Genomic DNA, 17,665 nt, shown 5'->3' on the forward strand with positions numbered 1-17,665 from the left:
CACAAACCCAGGCATGTGCCCAGACTGGGAATGGAACTGGTGGCCTTTTGGTTCACAGGCCAGCACTCAATCCACTGAGCCACACCAGCCAGGGGTGTTGCCTTTTTAATGTTCATAGTTTTTATCTTCTTTTTCTTATATAGTTCCCTTTAACATTTTATGTAATAATGGCTTGGTGATAATGAACTCGTTTAGCTTTACCTTTTCTGGGAAGCACTTTATCTGCCCTTCCATTATAAATGCTAGCTTTGTTGGATAGAGTAATCTAGGTTGTAGGTCCTTGCTTTTCATCACTTTGAATATTTCTTGCCAGTCCCTTCTTGCCTGCAAAGTTTCTTTTGAGAAATCAGCTGACAGTCTTATGGAAACTCCATTGTAGGTAACTCTGCTTTACTCTTGCTAATTTTAACATTTTCTCTTTACCTTTAACCTTTGACTTTTTACTTATGATGCATCTTGATGTGTATCTCTTTGGGTCCAAGTTCTTTGGGATTTCCTGACCTTCCTGGACTTGTATGTCTATTTTCTTCACCAAATTAAGGAAGTTTTCTTTCATTATTTTTTTCAAATAAGTTTTCAGTTTATTGCTCTTCCTCTTCTCCTTCTGGCATCCCTATGATTTGGATGTTGACATATTTGGAGATGTGTCAGAGTCTTCTTTTACTATCCTTGTTTTTTTGAATTCTTGTTTTTTCTTTCTGTTCTGGTTGAATGTTTATTTCTTCCTTATGTTCCAAATCATTGGTTTGAATCCCGGATTCCTTTCCTTCCTTGTTGGTTCCCTGTAGGTTTTTCTTTATTTTACTTAGTGTAACCTTCATTTCTTCCTTTATGTTGTTGCCATACTCAGTGAGTTCTCCGAGCATCCTTATCACCAGTGTTTTGAACTCTGTATCTGGTAAGTTGGCTATCTTCATTTCATTTTGTTCTCTTTCTGGGGTTTTGATCTTTTCTTTCATTTGGACCATATTCCTTTTCTCCTTAATTTGGCAGCCTCCCTGTATTTGTGTCTGTGTATTAGGTAGAGCTGCTAAGACTTGCTGTAAAAGGCACCCATCTGAATGAATGTGGCTTCATTAAATCCTTGGTTGTCAGATTTCCATAAAGTTCGATTTTCTGAGAGTTCTGGGTTTTATTTGTTTTGAGATGTACTTGTTGAAGAACTTTCTTTAAAAAAATCTCATTTTTTAAAATTCTTATGTTTTATAAATTAAGAATTGATTTTGTTTCACTAACTGATATTTACTGATTGTTTTTAGAGTATTAGCTTGCTAAGTTATTGAATGAAGATCAAGTTAAAATTGATGTATTAATTGAATTGTGGATGTTTTTCAGAGACTTTACTTTTTATAACCACCCAAAAATTAAAATTTAAATAAAAAGGGTGCTAATACTTTATTTGTGATTTTTAAAAGTGTATTTAGGGAATAAGAAGGGGGGAAGGATACTATTCAGTGGGTTTATGCTGTCTTTGACTAGGCACTCAAACATGAGCATGTATTTTTTGCATATGTAAGATGAACATACTCTGAAAAAGCTCATTTTACTATATTAGAGAAAATTGCTTTTGGAACTTTGGCTAGGCTTCATCTTTTGTAGTATGTTACTATTTTTGTGTAATGCTGCTAAAAACATTAATTTAGTGCTGCTGCAAAACTAGGCCAATAAAACTGACCTCAGAGGTCTTGTGTGGGTTGTATGAAAACACCTGGAATATTTTCTGGCACAGAGTAGGAAGGAGCTCAGCAAGTATTAGTTAATGTATTTTGTTTTTACCATGTAAGGGAAATATGTACACATGCTTTTTCACAATAAATCACTTTAGTGGAAACTTGAACAAAATGAAAACAATAGCACTTAAAATACCTTTGGTCAGTTTTAAACTGTGTTTGTCTTTCAATGTTATGTATTAACTAATCTTGGGAACAACTTTTATATTTTTTGTCATTCATCTTATAAGTCAAATCTTGTGGAAGAGTGATTCACTCTGATTCAAGGTAGTGAGTGTCTTAACTGGGGCCACTCAAAACTCCTGTCAGTGGCAGTGGATCTATTGGAACCTTACAATTTAGTTTGTTTGTGCTACGGCTGTTAGTTTCTGATGAGCTCAGCCTTGCCCGTGTTTTGACCTGTACTAGTTTGCTTTACAAGTTGTTCCCACGATGGCTAAATTGGAAGAGTCACGAGTAGAGGCTTCTCAGTTATTTCCATTTACTGGTGAGGCAAAGTGGGAATGTGGATGATAGCTCAGGGTGTTTTATGATGACAGTGTGACAAAGGAATTTGGTTACCTTTGTTTTACTATTTGTATTAAAAATAGAATTTTGCTACTATAAGGCTTTTAAAATGGTAACATTAAAAATATGTTAAGTCTGTGCTGCAGTGTTGATGTAATAAAGCACATATAAATATTTTTTAAAATACCATGATTCTGACATGGAAATCAAATTTTTATTGTTATAATTTATAACTTATAGTATATTTTTCCAGAATGAGTTACTTTAGATTACTCTACTTAGATTACTTAGTGAGAGAATTTAATATTCATTTTAATCTTGCTCCATGAGGTGACAAATGAATGAATTGAATTATCATGCAGGATGTATTCATTGATGTGTTCACATTCATGCACTTTAAGTCCATTCTTAAAAATATTTTTGTCTCATTTGGGTTTATTTTATAAGAATTATGTCTAATTGGTTTAGTAAAACATTTAAGCCAATTATTTGTGGACCAGAATTACTCAAATTAGTAATGAGTAGAATAATTTGAATATTTTGCACATCCCGGTGTAACTTGATATATATTTAAAATTAAATTTTAGCCTTTTAACCAAGTTTTTATTATGATCAATACAAATCCTATCATTTTAATATCTAAATTAATGCCTCTATAAATAAGTCTAAAGTGATTATCTTAAAATAAATTTAATATGTCATAGTTATAAAGTAGACTGTGTTTATTACTCATTTTTTTAACTTATATTTTATTTAACAGAACTGGTATTATTCTTTCTCAGTCTTTAATATGTGAAGTGATAAATGAAGTTTTACCTTTCTAATTAGTGGCTATTTTAGTAAGTTCCCTTCTTACATTAAAAGAAAAACAATGCCAACAACTCTTCTTAAGGAGTACTGTTAGAGATAACAGCTTAAAATTTGTTTTAACAAGCTATTATCCAAGTTATTATTGGGTACTTGCAGGTTGATAGATGTTGACACGACAAGGTATTTATTACATAATGATATCTGTAGCCTTATTAGTATTATCTAACTGATAGAAATATTTATTTCCATATAATCTTCCCAAGCTTCAATGTTTTCCACTAATATGGTATTATTAAGGGAGGCCTGTAATACAATATGCTAAATATCTTTGAAGTGGGGATTGAAATAGCAGGTGTGAGTGGTGTCTTTCCATACCAAGTGATTAAAGTGACTGTTTGCTCCAGAGTAAATAGTTTACCATGAAATAGTGCAGGAAGCTTTTTTAGGATATTATGTTGGGGGAAGATCATTTATGCATGGTGCTGCCAGGAGTGTGTTCTGTAAAATTTAGTCCCTTGGGATTTGAGATCATGCTTTTAAAAATATTTTTTATAGTAGATTCTTATTAGACTTTTTAATTTATAATTTATTTAGTGAATATATAATCACAAATGCTACAATGGTCAAAAGCTATACATTGAAAAGTCCTCCTACCTCTGTGTCTCTTTGCCTCCTCCTTGGAGGCAACCAATGTTGAAAATAAGATTTTCTTTGGAACTTTTGTTTCTTTTCCGTTTCATGAACTGTTGTTTTTTGTTTTTGTTTTTTTAAGGATACATGAAATCATATAAGAGTTTAATTGATAAGAATTAAAAAGATAGCAATGACTTGGGAGTTGTTTTGCATACTTAATCTAAACAAGAGCTTGAAGTAAATTCTCTAGATGTATGATGAGGAGTTGTAAATCTTATGCCAGAGTTTTGTGAGGGAAGTTCATTAATCTAATATGTAAAATGTGATCTCACTGCTTTAATGTTTGTTGTTGTTGTTGTTAATAAAGTCAAACATTTTTTCTTGTGTTTATTGGCTTCCTTTCTTGTGAACTATTTGTTTATGTTCTACCTGTTTTCTACACCATTCATCATTTTCTAATTGATTTATGAGGCCCTTTTTAGCCTATACTGAAGTAGGGGAAAATTAGCCCATTGTCCTATCTGTTGAATTCATTTTTCTTGGTTTGAGATTTGTTACTTTGTTAATGATATATTTTACCATATATGATTTAACTTAAAAAAAAAAAAACCAAAAAACTACCTGAAGATGTGTGTGAGAGAGAGGGACATTGATGTGAGAGAAAAACACCAATCAGTTACCTCTAGTATGCACCCCAACCGAGGATCAAACCTGCAGCCTTTGGTGTACAGGATGACACTCCAACCAATCATGCCACCTGGCCAGGGCTAATTTAACTTCTCAGTGGCCAAACTGATCCATTTTCATGACTTTTGGATTTTATAGGACAGTTAGAAAGGCCTTTCCTATTTAATAATTTCTAATGTGGCCATTTTTTCCTTTTATTAATGTTTAAAAAATTTTACTTAGATATTGATTTGCTCCCCCTATTTATGCATTCATTGATTGATTCTTGTATGTGCCCTGACTGGGAATTGAACCTGCAACCTTGGCATATCAAGACACCACGCCAACCAAATGAGCTTACGGGTCAGGTCCATATTTTTTTCTAATATTTTTATGCCTTAATTTTTACATGTAAATTTTTGTTTCATGTATAATTTATTTTAATGGGAAGTTAATAATATAGCTTTATATTTTTCTAGACAGCAACCACTTAATCTAACATTTTTAAATTAAAAATCAATATTTTCCCTACAGATTTTTAATCCTATACTTTTCATATACAGAATTACTGTATATTTTTGAATTTGAGTCTAGCTTTTGTGTTGACAGTTTTGTATATTTCTTTGTAGTGTCCACACTATACTAATACCTGTCTCCTGGTACTAGTTATGCTTATGACTGTTTTTTAAGAATTTTCTTACCTGTTTATTCAGCTAATATTATTAGTCACTTTTGATATGCTAGACACTATTATAAATGTTGGGGTCTATTCTAGGTCTGGGGATACATCAGTGAACAAAGTCAGCCTCCACAGAGTGTAGATTCTAGTAGGTGGTTTCGTTAATTTTATCTTCTAGATCTTGAGTCTCTTTATATCAGTGTTATTCATTAACTTATTTGCAATAAATTATTTAATGATTTATTTACCAGATACTTATTTAGAATCTACTAAATAATGGCTACTGTTTGGGGGGGCCAGGAGTACAGTGGTGAATAAGATACACAGGTCTTGCTCTTGTGGAGTTTTTATTTTTGGAACAAGGAGACATGTAACATCAGGTAAGTGCTGTACAGAGCATGATGGTATGGAGCTGTGGAAGAGGGTGACTCCTAGGTGACTTCTGATTTGGTAGTATGGGAGCGCCTCTCTGAAGGGATGACATTTTATGTGGAACCTGAGATGTGAGAACAGCGATGTGGTGATCCCGGACGGGGGATCAACAGCTACAATGGCAGTACTTTTGGTGAGCTGAGGAAGAGCAAGGAGGCCAGGGAGGCTGGGTCATAGTGGTGAGAAGATGATGAGCAGTTGGGAGGCCATGGAAGCCTTTGAAAGTCAGAGTTTGGTGTTTGGACTTTATTCCAAGTGTAGCGGGGAGCTATTGGAGGCTTTTGAGCGGTAGTTGTAATATTCACTTTTGCATCTGTGTAACAAGTGGACTAAGTAAGGGTAAGAGATGCATCAGGAAAACCAGTCAGCAGCCCATTGCAGGAGACCGGGTGAGGAGGGGAGATGAATGTGAAGGTAGAGTTGGCAGAACTTGCTGAGGGTATTTCAGCTCCTATAAATTATTTTTGGTTTTAGTAATTATATTTTGAATTTGAAATATTTGCTTTTTTATAATAGCTTCATTGATATATAATTCTCATACCATATAATTCACCCATCTAAAATGTACAATTCAATGATTTTGAGTATATTCAGAGTTGTGCAGTCATGACTACAATTAATTTTAGAATATTTTCATCACCGCAGATAGAAACCATGTACCCATTAGCATTCATTCACTCTTCATTTCCTGCCAGCTCGTCCAACTCTAGGCAACCACCAGTGTACTTTGTTTGTATGGATTTGCCTATTTTGGACATTTCATGTAAATGGAACTGTGTACTGTGTGGTATTTTGTCACTGGCTTTTTTTTACTCAACACAGTGTTCTTAAGGTTCATCGGTGTTGTGTCATATATCAGTACTTCATTCATTTTTATGTGTGGATAATGTATGGCTGTACTGCATTTACTCTATCCATTCATTAGTGTTGATGGAAATTTGATTGTTTCCAGTTTGGGGCTATTATGAATAATGTTGCAAGATACATTTTATATCTTTTATTTTTAAACATAAAATATATTTTAAAATCTGCAGTCTTCCAGTGGCAACCTTTTTTTTTTTGTTTGTTTGTTTTATAAATTTAGTGTTTTCTCAAATCTTTAGGTACAGACATTACTTTTTAAAAAATTCTCTTCTTGATAGTCTCTGGGTCATTTGATTTTTTTATTTCATTCCATTTATTTTTAGCTAGTGGGTTTCTTCAGGTATCTGATGATTCTTGTCTGTCTGCCTGTTCATTCATGATAAAGGAAGGGAATAGTAAAGCAGTCGAGCCATATCTCTTTAGTTCTATTTACCTCTGCAGAAGGTCTCTCCCTACGTAGGCTTATCTGACATACTTTGACATTGAATTTTTACCTATTGCATGTTCCTCACTCAGAATCTACTTTTATGGTAGTGCTTAACTATATTGTATTATGATTGCTTGACTTCCTTACAACTATGGATTTCAAGAGCAGATGCTATATCTAATTTCATTTTGTACATATATCCAAACTTTTTTCACTGTGCTTCACAAATAATAAAGACATGTTTGTTGAAATGAACTTTATATAATACTTATGCATTAAATTAAAATGTGTGTATTTCTTTTTTAGAGGCGTGGAGCTATTTCCTATGACAGTTCTGATCAGACTGCATTGTATATTCGTATGCTAGGTAAGCATTTTTTATTTTGTACCAATACAGCAAATTTTATTATCATCTACTATTATTTGAAATTGAGATGTATTTCATTAGGTAGTGTTTTATCATTGTTTGCAGCAGAAGTAATCTATTATTTTGAATTTGAGTCTAGAAACAAATACTGAATGTGATGGGAGTAAAGCAACATTTAATTGAAAAATCTGGCTAATACTTGGAACTCTGTCACTAGTACCCAATTTTAAATTGCATCCTGAGTTTTCTTTATAAAGAGTCTTAGATTTGCAGAGTTCCTCAGTACTAAATAGGTGCTTGTGCTAATATAGACACCAATGAGGCCATGAAGCACCTGATCAGATAGTTCTGTCATTGGATACAGTTTGTTCTCAGTTGATTGGCGAGAAAGACCATTTGTCTCCTAATCTCAGTTCTTAAATTTTAACATATTACTTAAATCCACAAAGTAAAATGACTTTTCAGGTGCAAGGTCTGTCCAGAAGGTGTCCAGCCATGTAATATGAAAAATAGAGACATTTATTAAAGAAGATACAAGGTACAAGAAACATTGTACGTAGGACAATGATACCTCAGTCCCCTTCAAAGCAGGCACCTTGAAACCTCACACAGTTCTCTCAGTCTCCATCAGCTGCCCCGTTTTATTTTCCTGAATCTCATCAGTGGTCTGAAATCTCTTCCCTTTCAAAGGTGATTTTAGTTTTTGGAAAAGCCAGAAGTCGCAGCGTGCCAAATCTGGGCTGTAGGGGGTCTCTGCGTCACCTGGGTGATTTGGTGTTTTGCTTATAAACTCTGCACAAGATGTGATGCCTGAACAGATGCGCTGTTGTGATGCAGCTGCCAATCACCAGTTGCCCGCAGCTGCAGCCTTCTGAACCATCTGAATAATTTCCTCAGAGGAATCTTCAAGGGTAACACAAAATCTGATGCAGATTTGTTGCTCTACTTGCTCAGTCATTTTGAATGGGATGGCCACAGAGTATACATGTTCCTTCAATGGTGTCTACTGCCCCAACTGACTAGTACATTAATGTTGCACAAACTATTCTCATCATGTTAACAATGGTTGGACCTTTTCCGGAACAGACCTTGTACATGTGTTTAATTTTCTTCCTCAGTCTCACTCTTTCTTTCTCTCTCTCTTTGCCAGATTATCTCTTTACCCACACACCATTGATACCTTGTACTTTATTCAGGTTATTAAAAATGTACTATTAACCCTGGCTGCTGTGGCTCAGTGGATTGAGTGTTGGCCTGCGAGCCAAGTGTCGCTGGTTCGATTCCCAGTCAGGACACATTACTAGGTTGCATGTCAGGTTTCCAGTCGGGGGTGTGAGTGAGAGGCAACCACACAGTGATGTTTCTCTCCCTCTCTTCCTCCTTTCCCCTCTCTCTAAAAAATAAAATAAACAAACAAATTATTTTTTTAAAAAGTACTATTAAGATTCCAATGGGCAGGTATGCTCATCTTTTCTTAGAGGTATCTTCCATGACTCTCCTCATGCTGAACATCCTTTCCTCAATTTTATGGTATTGAGCATTCCTTATTCTTCAACAACTTTTTTCTTTTTTGCCTTCTTCACTAATTTCTTTGCATACTCTTAAGCCTAAATGTTCTCCAGTGTCCTGTTTTTGCTTTTTCCTTATTTCCCTCTTTAATTTACTTATATATCTTACCTGCCTAAGTTTTATTCTGCTCTAGTGCATGTTTTTCCCCCACAAATGTTCAACCCTTTCCTCTTCACTGTCTCTCTCTCCAAACCTACTCAGGATTATACTTTCCTTCAAACAGAGCTTCAGACTCATATTTTTAAAAACTGTTGAACAGCTCTACATGGGCACATAATAGGTACTTCACATCTAGCATGTCTGTTAAACAAAAGATTTGTGTTCTCAAGGCTGTTCGTTTTGCAGTCTTGCCATCCCAAGAAGTAACTCCATTCTTTTGGAGTCATTCTGGACTCTGATTTCTTAAATACTTTATGTCTATTTTATGAGCAAGTCGTCTTGGCTGATACCTCCAAATATAAAACCAGAATTCTGCCACCTCAATGCTGTTAACATCTGATCTAAGCCATAGTGGATTTTTAACTATATTCACATTGTTATATATTAGAGTTCAAGAACTTATCTCGTCTAACTGAAATGTTGTCTCTCTTGACCAACATCTTCCCATGTCCCCCTCCCTGCAAGCCATTGTTACTGCCTTTTGTTCATTGCACTCCTTCCTTAACTTGTTTCTCTGCATCTACCTATGTGATTCTACTCAACTCTGGTCTGCCCTGCCAGATTGAATCTTTTCAGACCTAAATTAAATCACTCTCACTCATATATTCAGAATTTTCTAAATTTTTTTTTTATCATAGAGTAACAGTCAACGCTATTATAATGGTCCACAAAGGTCCACTATGATTTGGCCCTACTACCGCTCTGACCTCACCTCACCAGTTATCTTCACTCACCTCACTCCAGCCATGCTGACCTCTTTGCTTGACCTTGAACATGCCAAGCATACTCCCATCCAAGGATATTTATACTTGCTCTTTCTTTTTTTAAATTCTCACCTGAAGATACGCTTATTTATTTTTAGAAAGAGAGAGGAAGGGTGGGGGGCAGGGAGAAATTTTGATGTGAGAGAGAAGCATCTATCAGTTCTTCCCATATGCACCCCAACTGGGGATCCAACAGATAACCTATGTATGTGCCCTGACCAGAGATCAAACCCATGATCTTTTGGTGCACCGGATGATGCTTGAACCAGCTGAGCCACCTGGCTAGGGCAATACTTGCTCTTTCTTAGGCCTGGAAACCTCCTCCAGACAGCCATGTGGCTCATGGCATCACTTCCTTCAGGTCTCCTTTCAAATGTCTCCTTTCAGTGAGACCTTCTCTGACCGCATAATGAATCAGTCCTCCTTACTCCTCCCTTCTGTTCATCTTACCTTGCTTTTGTTTTCTTATGTTACCTATTGCCATCATTCATAGAATGAGATAGTTTATTATTTCTTCAGTCCATGAAAGGATAAGCTTCATGAAGGCAGGGACTTTATGTATTTGCTTACTGCTGAATTTCCTGAGCCTGAAGTGTAGGTGCTCACTTATTATAGAGTGATGTGATTGATCATCATGGTAGATGACATGAGCCTTGAAAGAAATGATGGCCCATTTAGAAAAACAAAGAGTAAGCAGGAAAGCCTTTGAGGCACGTAGGATTGCAAAAGCACAGGGATAGGCACTGAAGACTTAGAGGTTATGAACCTGGAAGCTATGGAAGTATTGTAGAGCCCCCAGAGTGGGGTTTAAATCCTGACTCACCCTTTACACTAGCTTCGTGCCATGGACATGCTACTTCTCAAAATCTCAGTTTCTGCATCTATAAAATGAGATAAAAATCCTGTCAGTTGGTAGAGAATTAAATAAAATAATGCATATAAGGCACAAAAAAGAGTGCTGGATCTGTGGTTTGCACTGGTGCTGTATGGAGAAGTATATCTGAACATTACATGGATACGTGGAGAAATAGCACTGAGCTTGTGAAGGCCAGAGGGTAAAAGCCGGGTAAAGGCCTTCGGAGAATATTGAGCCAATTAAGGTAAAATCTTTAGCATCTTAATTTTCTGTACATTTAGAGAAAATTGTAGGCTGCTTGAGAATAGGTAATGTATTTTCTCTTTGTTCATATTCCCTATAGCTTGTAGTATAGTGCTAGGTACAAAGTAGACACTACATAAATATTTGCTTCTCCTTGTGGCTTTTTAACATTTTGTGATGAGGATTTTTTAAACTGCATGTGAGTTATAAGATATTAGGTTGAATTATCATGCACTTGAGTCATCTTTCAGAAGGATAATTTTAAAATATAGATTATAATCATTATTATTGTAGAAGTAGATTTTTAAAAACTCCACCTAGCTTTACAACTCAGTACTGAAAATTTATGTAAATCAGCTCATAACTACTTATTCGTATATATTAATAGTGGACCATTTCTTATGAATATGATACCACATGAACCCTGTTGCATAGGGAGCTTCTGCCCAGATGGTATTCTTCTAAACTTATGTTTTATTCTTGATTTTGTCCAGGAGATGTACGTGTGAGGAGTCGAGCAGGATTTGAATCAGAAAGAAGAGGTTCTCATCCATATATTGACTTCCGCATTTTTCATGGTAAGTGTTGGCAGACATGATAATTTCTCAGGTGTTGAGTAGACTTCAGATCTTTATAAAATTACATAATTTACCAAGGGAAAAAGAATATAAGAAAAAAGTATATTATGATTAGAATGTTTTTAAAACCCTAGGTCATGATAAATGACACTTTATCTCTAGATAATGTTAGTAAAATGTTTAGAGATAATTAAAAATTACTTTTTCTTCTTTTTAATTGAAATGTGGAATTGGTACATTTTTTCTTTTAAAAATATATTTTTCATGATTTTTCACAGTTTTATTTTTCAATCACAGTTTACATGTAATATTATTTTGTGTTATTTCAGGAGTACAGCACAGTGCTTAACCAGTCCTATACTTTACAAAGTGACCCACCCAATAATTCAAGTACCCACCTGGCACCATACAGTTATTACAGTATCATTGACTACATTCCCTGTGCTGTACTTTACATCCCTGTGACTGTTTTGTGTCTATCAATTTATACTTCTTAATCCTTTCACCTGTTTTACCCAGCCCCCAACTTCACTCCCCTCTGGCACCCATTAGGCTGTTCTATATACCTGAGTCTGTTTCTAAAAAATTATTTTTTTAAGTTTTTTTACTCCAAATGTTTTGTCTTCACTACTCCAGATATTTTTGTGCAAATGGCATTTTCTAAAGATATTGCCTAATTTTCTAAATTGTATTTTATTGCTTAGGCTATTACATTGTCCCAATTTTTCCCCTTTTGCCCCCCCCCCTTCACCTAGTACCTCCCACTCTCTCAGGCAGTCCCCCCACCATTTTTCATGTCCATGGGTCATGCATATTAGTTCTTTGACTACTACATTTCCTATACTGTACTTTACATCCACATGACTATTCTTTTTTTTTTTTCCTATTACAGTTGTCCCATTTTTTCCCCCATTGCTTTCCCCTACCCCACCTACCCCTTCTTCCACAGTCAGTCCCCACCCCATTGTCCATGTCCATGGCACATGACTATTCTTTAACTACCTATTTATACTTCTTAATCCCCTCACCTCTTTGCTCATTCCCCTATACCTCCTCCCATCTGGCAACCATGAAAACCCTCTCTATATCCATAATTCTGTCTTTGTTCTTCTTGTTTGTTTAGTTATTTTTAAAATTCAATTGTTGATAGATATGTATTTATTGCCATTTTATTATTCATAGTTTTGATCTTATTTTTCTTAAATAAGTCCCTTTAACATTGCATATAATAATGGTTTGTTGATGATGAACTTTAGTTTTTCTTGTCTGGGAAACTCTTTATCTGCCCTTTGATTCTAAATTATAGCTTTGCTAGGTAGAGCAACCTTGGCTGTCTCAGATATGGCACCTGCGTGCCTGCCAGCTCTGTGGTGGGGGGTTCAGAAAAGGGACAATGGCCTCTGCTTGGAAGAAAACTGTCCCTCAGCAATCACCTTGATGCCAGACTCTTCAGTTCCTCCCTTTATGCCACTAGCACCTTTCAAGCTGCTATCCCAGTGCAGGAACTCAGAGGGAGGGAGTTTGAATAAGTTAATGTGTGGGTTATTTAAGAGGAACTGTTTGGGACTCCAGAATTTTCTTCTAACAACTCACTCCCCACTGGTTTTTGCAGCCAAAAGTTATGGGAACTTATCTTCCTGGTACTGGAGCCCTTTGCTGGGGGGGGGTGGTGGGGGGGGCTGATATGGGGCTGGGACTCCTTGCTCCCAAGATATCCCTCCTGAATTTTTATCCACTACCTGTGGGTGTGGGATCAGCCTGTTCCATGTCTCTAGTCTGGATGGATGTGGTTTTTTAAATTCTATAGTTGTCAGACTTCCATACAACTTGATTTCTGATGGTTCTGAGTGATGGTTGTTCTATAATTTAATTGTAATTTTGGTGTGGTTGTGTGAGAAGACAAACTGTGTTTACCTAAGGTATTGCATAATTAACAAGGTATATATCCTTTTGGTTTACTTGGAAATACACATCACCTTTAAAGATGTTTGGTAGAATGCATATTTTGAAAACGAACATGTTGGGTCTGACCCATAATGGAGAAAAGGGAAAGAAACAGAACTTCTAAAATGTTTAAATATTGAGCACATTAAATCTGTATTTTGGAAAGTTCCACTTTTGATAATGTTGGATAAATTATTTGAATTAATACTCCAAATAAAAAATACTAAAAATACTGGCAAACATTAAAGATGTATTTGAGTATACCTTAATGCTATTAACCCAGATAGGTGAACTACTCTTTCAGGCAACTTTTCTGTGTTAGCATCTGTTGATTCTGGGAAAGGTGGATGATAAGCTGAGCAGAGATTTTAGTGGAAAAACAAAACAGGTGTTTATAACTCATCAATGTTCAAGAATTTGGTCCTGGTAAATTCTCGATGCTGTAGTTGGGAACCCCAAAATACTATACCTAAGAAATAAATACCAGCTTCAGTTAGTGATTATTTAAGGTGATCTGTGACGTGAGTGTCTCTAGTCACCCTCTAGAAGTAAATATTAATCCTCTTTGGAGGAATGCGACATTACCCTGAATCTCAAATTACCTCTAAATTTTTCACATGTAATATCAAACATTGAATTAAAAATGTATAAAGAGACAAGACAGTGTGACCAAAAATGAAGAGGAAACAGCAAATAATAGAAATATCCACAAGGGATTCTAATAATGGAATTATTATGCGTGAGCTTTAAAATAACTAAATTATACATTGCTAAAAAGAAAGGATAGAGAACTTCATTAGAGAACTGAAAATTATAAAAGAAATTCTAAAACTGAAAACTACCATACCTTAAAAATGAACTGATTGGAGATGGTTTTAGGAGCAAATAAGATCAAAACGAAGAGAGAATTAAGTGAATTGGAATATAGGTCAGAAGAAAATACTTAGAATGAAACACAATGAAGCAAAAGGTAGAAGATACAGAAAAGGCATGTGGATTATGTTCTAATTATTTATTGCTCTGTACCTGTCTAAAATTGTGAAGGATCTGGGATTTTACCTTTTAAGGTCACAGGTTTGCCTGTTACTACTACTTGGAGCTGGCAGAAGACACAAGACTCCTGGGTCAGAGACTAAGAACTTCATTATTTATGATACAGCAACATGAGTATCGTATTGTGTCAGTTCTTCCAGCACCTCCCCTTTGTCTTATAGTGGCAACAGGGAGGGGTTTATGTGGATATGCTATTGCATTGTCTAAAAAGTCCATTTAGTCTTTTTTGTAAAACTGATGACACATTTTTCATTTTTATCAATAACATGATTGATATGGGTATTTTGAGAATGTTGGCCATCTCCCACTATTGGCTTCTACTGCTACTAAACTTCTTCCAATGCATGAGACAGCCCACAGCAGAGAATTATTTGTCCAAAATGTCAATAGTACCATGAAACTTTACAAACCACTCTTGACACATCCAATCAGTCACAGCACCTTCTCCATATACTGCACAAATCTTTTCTTTTTTGCATTTTAGTTGCATTTTTACCTTTCTTGAAATAATAAAATAAAATATGCTGAAAATGTTGCATATCTTCATCTTCAATATTAAAATGGCTGCACAAAAATTCAATATTTTTAAAGGTTTTATTTATTTACCTTTAGAGAGAGGGGAAGGTGGGGAAAAAAGGAAAGAAACACCAATGTGTAGTTGTCTGTCATGTCCCCAGTTGGGGACCGGGCTCACAACCCAGGCATGTGCCCTGACAAGGAATCCAACTGGCGACCCTTTGGTTCACAGGCTGGAACTCAACCCACTGAGCCACACCAACCAGGGCAAATATTCACCAATTTTTATGAGTTTTTTTTTTTTAAATACACACTGATATGACAGCTGTCACAATACAATCTAACAAAATTGTTTCAAATGAAGTTAAAGGCCACTAAGCACTACTAAAACCATTGTTTGGAAAAAGCGTAACAGACTTTGACTAACCCAATACAAACAGTGAGTTTGCATTACATCTGAGGAATAATGATCTTGGGGAATTTACCCCTTTTACAGTAAGAATACTCATTGTCCCAGAGAAATATATTACTTATCCCTCAATGATGCTGGCAGCAAACACAGCCCTGAGAAATGGCTCCGGTAAAGATTGGTCAGGGCTTGGCATTCTTGGCACAGCACCAAAAATGTGAACTGACATTTGGGGCCTTTGTGGACAATTACCTCTCTCAATAGTAACAACAACCTTTTTTTTATGTTCATGAATCTGAGGGTTAATCATTCTGGGTTAGATGTGTCGGTGCTTCACAATGCTTTAAAAGAAAAATAATTTGTTTATTTTTAGAGAGAGGGGAAAGGAGAAAGAGGGAGAGAAACATCACTGTGTTGTTGCCTCTCAGTCACACCCCCAATTGGGGACCTGATGTGCAACCTAGTCATGTGCCCTGACTGGGAATTGAACCAGAGACACTTGGCTCGCTGTCCGACACTCAATCCACTGAGCCACAGCAGCCAGGGAATGCTTCCCAATGTCTTAATCTTTATCTGGGTTAATTCAAATAGCTAGATGGCTGGGGTGACTTCACTAGGGGCCTTGGTATTTTCTACATGTTATCTGCTGGGTCAAGACATCCAAGATGGTTTCTGCACTTTCATATTGGTGCCAGGGCTGGGATGGCTAAAATTTCTGAGGCTGGCGAGGAAGTCTCTATATATAAACGGTAGTCTCAGGGTAGTTTGTCTTGGCCTTTGCCTTCCCCCCAGTGCAAGCATTCCGAAAGAGAGGAAGTGTGGGAGCTTCTAGTCCCTGACGGCCTGGGCCTGGACACTGATACATTGTCATGTTCTTATAATTTCTTGACCAGTTCTGTCACACTGCTTGCTCAGATTCATGCAGAGAGGACGTAGACCGACCCCACTTGTCAATGGGAGCAAGGTTAAAAGCAGTTTGTCTTCTGTCTTTCATCTGATACAAAATGTGTTAAAAGGTGATTAGGGTCTTAGGAGAGGAGAGGAAGAATATAGCAGAAGCGTCTTTAAAAGAATAATGCCTGAATAGTCTCTCTCAGGCTTGATAAAAGATATTAAAGTACAGATTCAAGAAGCATTGTGAATTTCAAGTACAGTAACATTAAAAGAAAACCATACTGAGGGACATCCAGTCAAGATGGAGGTGTAAGTTAACAGCTTGCCTCCGTTTACAACCACAGAATAATTACAACAAAACTGTCACCCAGAATAATAAGAAAATTGAGCCATGGAAGTCTGACAAGCAAGGAATTAGAGAAGTCACATTCATCCAGATGGGTAGGAGGAGAGGAGACGCAGAGGTGGGAGACATGGAACGTCTGGTCCCACATTCTCCTATGGTGGGTAAAAATTGAGAGGGAGACTTTGGGAATGAGGGATCACAGCCCCACACCAGACCACCCAGCCCAGGGTTCCAGCACCAGGAAGATAAGTTCCATAACTTCTGGCTGTAAAAACCGTGGAAGTTGAAGTGGTGGAAGAGACTTCGAGATTCCTAGGAGTCTCCTCTTAAAAGGCCAGCAACAGACTTAGGACTTAAACAGCTTCACTCCCTCTGGGCTCCAGCCCTGGCGTAGCAGCTGGAAGGGCACCAGTAGCATAGGAGGAAAAACTGAAGTGTCTGGTATCAAGGGGAGTGCCAAGGGACAGCTTCCTCCTGGACAAAACTTCAGAGGCCAGGCAGCAGCCATTGTCCCTTTTCTGAGCCCTCCCACACACAGAGCCACAGAGCAGCAAAACCGTATGGGAAACTCCATCAACCTGTTTTACACAGGTTGCCCCACCCTTGTGATTACCTAAGGCTTCACCCCATCCAGTTTATGAGTGCATTTTTCTATAGGCCATGCAACTAAGACAGGGAGTCAAAACAGCTCTACCTAATACATAGAAACAAACACAGGGAGGCTGCCAAAATGAGACAAAGAAGTATGGACAAAAGAAAGAACAGAACAAAACTCTAGAAAAAAAATGGAGGTAATCAATTTAGTTATAAGGATGCTCAAGGAACTTAATGAGAACCTAAGCAGCAGAAAAAAGATCCAGTCAGAAGCAAAGGATACACTAATTGATATAAATAATTTACAGGGAAACAACAGCAGAGTGGATGAAGCTGAGAATCAAATCAGTGATATTGTAACATAAGGTATCGAAAAACAACCAGTCAGAGCAAAAAAAAAAATAGAATAAAAAAAACTAGCACAGTATAAGCAGCCTCTGGGACAACTTCAAGAGGTCCAACATTTGCATCATGGGGTGCCAAAAGGAGAAGAGAAAGAGCAAGAAATTGGAAATCTTTTTGAAAAAATAATGAAAGAAGACTTCCCTAATTTGGTGAAGGACATAGACATGCAAGTCCAGGAAGCACAGAGTCCCAAACAAGGTGTATGCAAAGAAACTCACTC

The 17,665-nt window shown here is 36.6% G+C and overlaps 1 protein-coding gene across 2 annotated transcripts in view; it reads left to right on the forward strand.

Annotated features, from left to right (window-relative positions):
• Positions 1–17,665, forward strand: part of PDE7A (phosphodiesterase 7A) — a 113,010-nt gene that overhangs the window by 51,252 nt on the left and 44,093 nt on the right. For both annotated transcript variants that reach the window (XM_090283625.1, XM_090283626.1), the window contains exons 2-3: positions 7,055–7,115; positions 11,201–11,284. In XM_090283625.1, coding sequence (XP_090139751.1) covers positions 7,055–7,115; positions 11,201–11,284 — 145 coding nt within the window. The remainder of the gene's footprint in view (positions 1–7,054; positions 7,116–11,200; positions 11,285–17,665) is intronic.

Source organism: Furipterus horrens, unplaced genomic scaffold (genome assembly GCF_987537825.1).
Source record: "Furipterus horrens unplaced genomic scaffold, mFurHor1.1.pri manual_scaffold_7, whole genome shotgun sequence".
Classification (NCBI taxonomy): Eukaryota; Metazoa; Chordata; class Mammalia; order Chiroptera; family Furipteridae; genus Furipterus; species Furipterus horrens.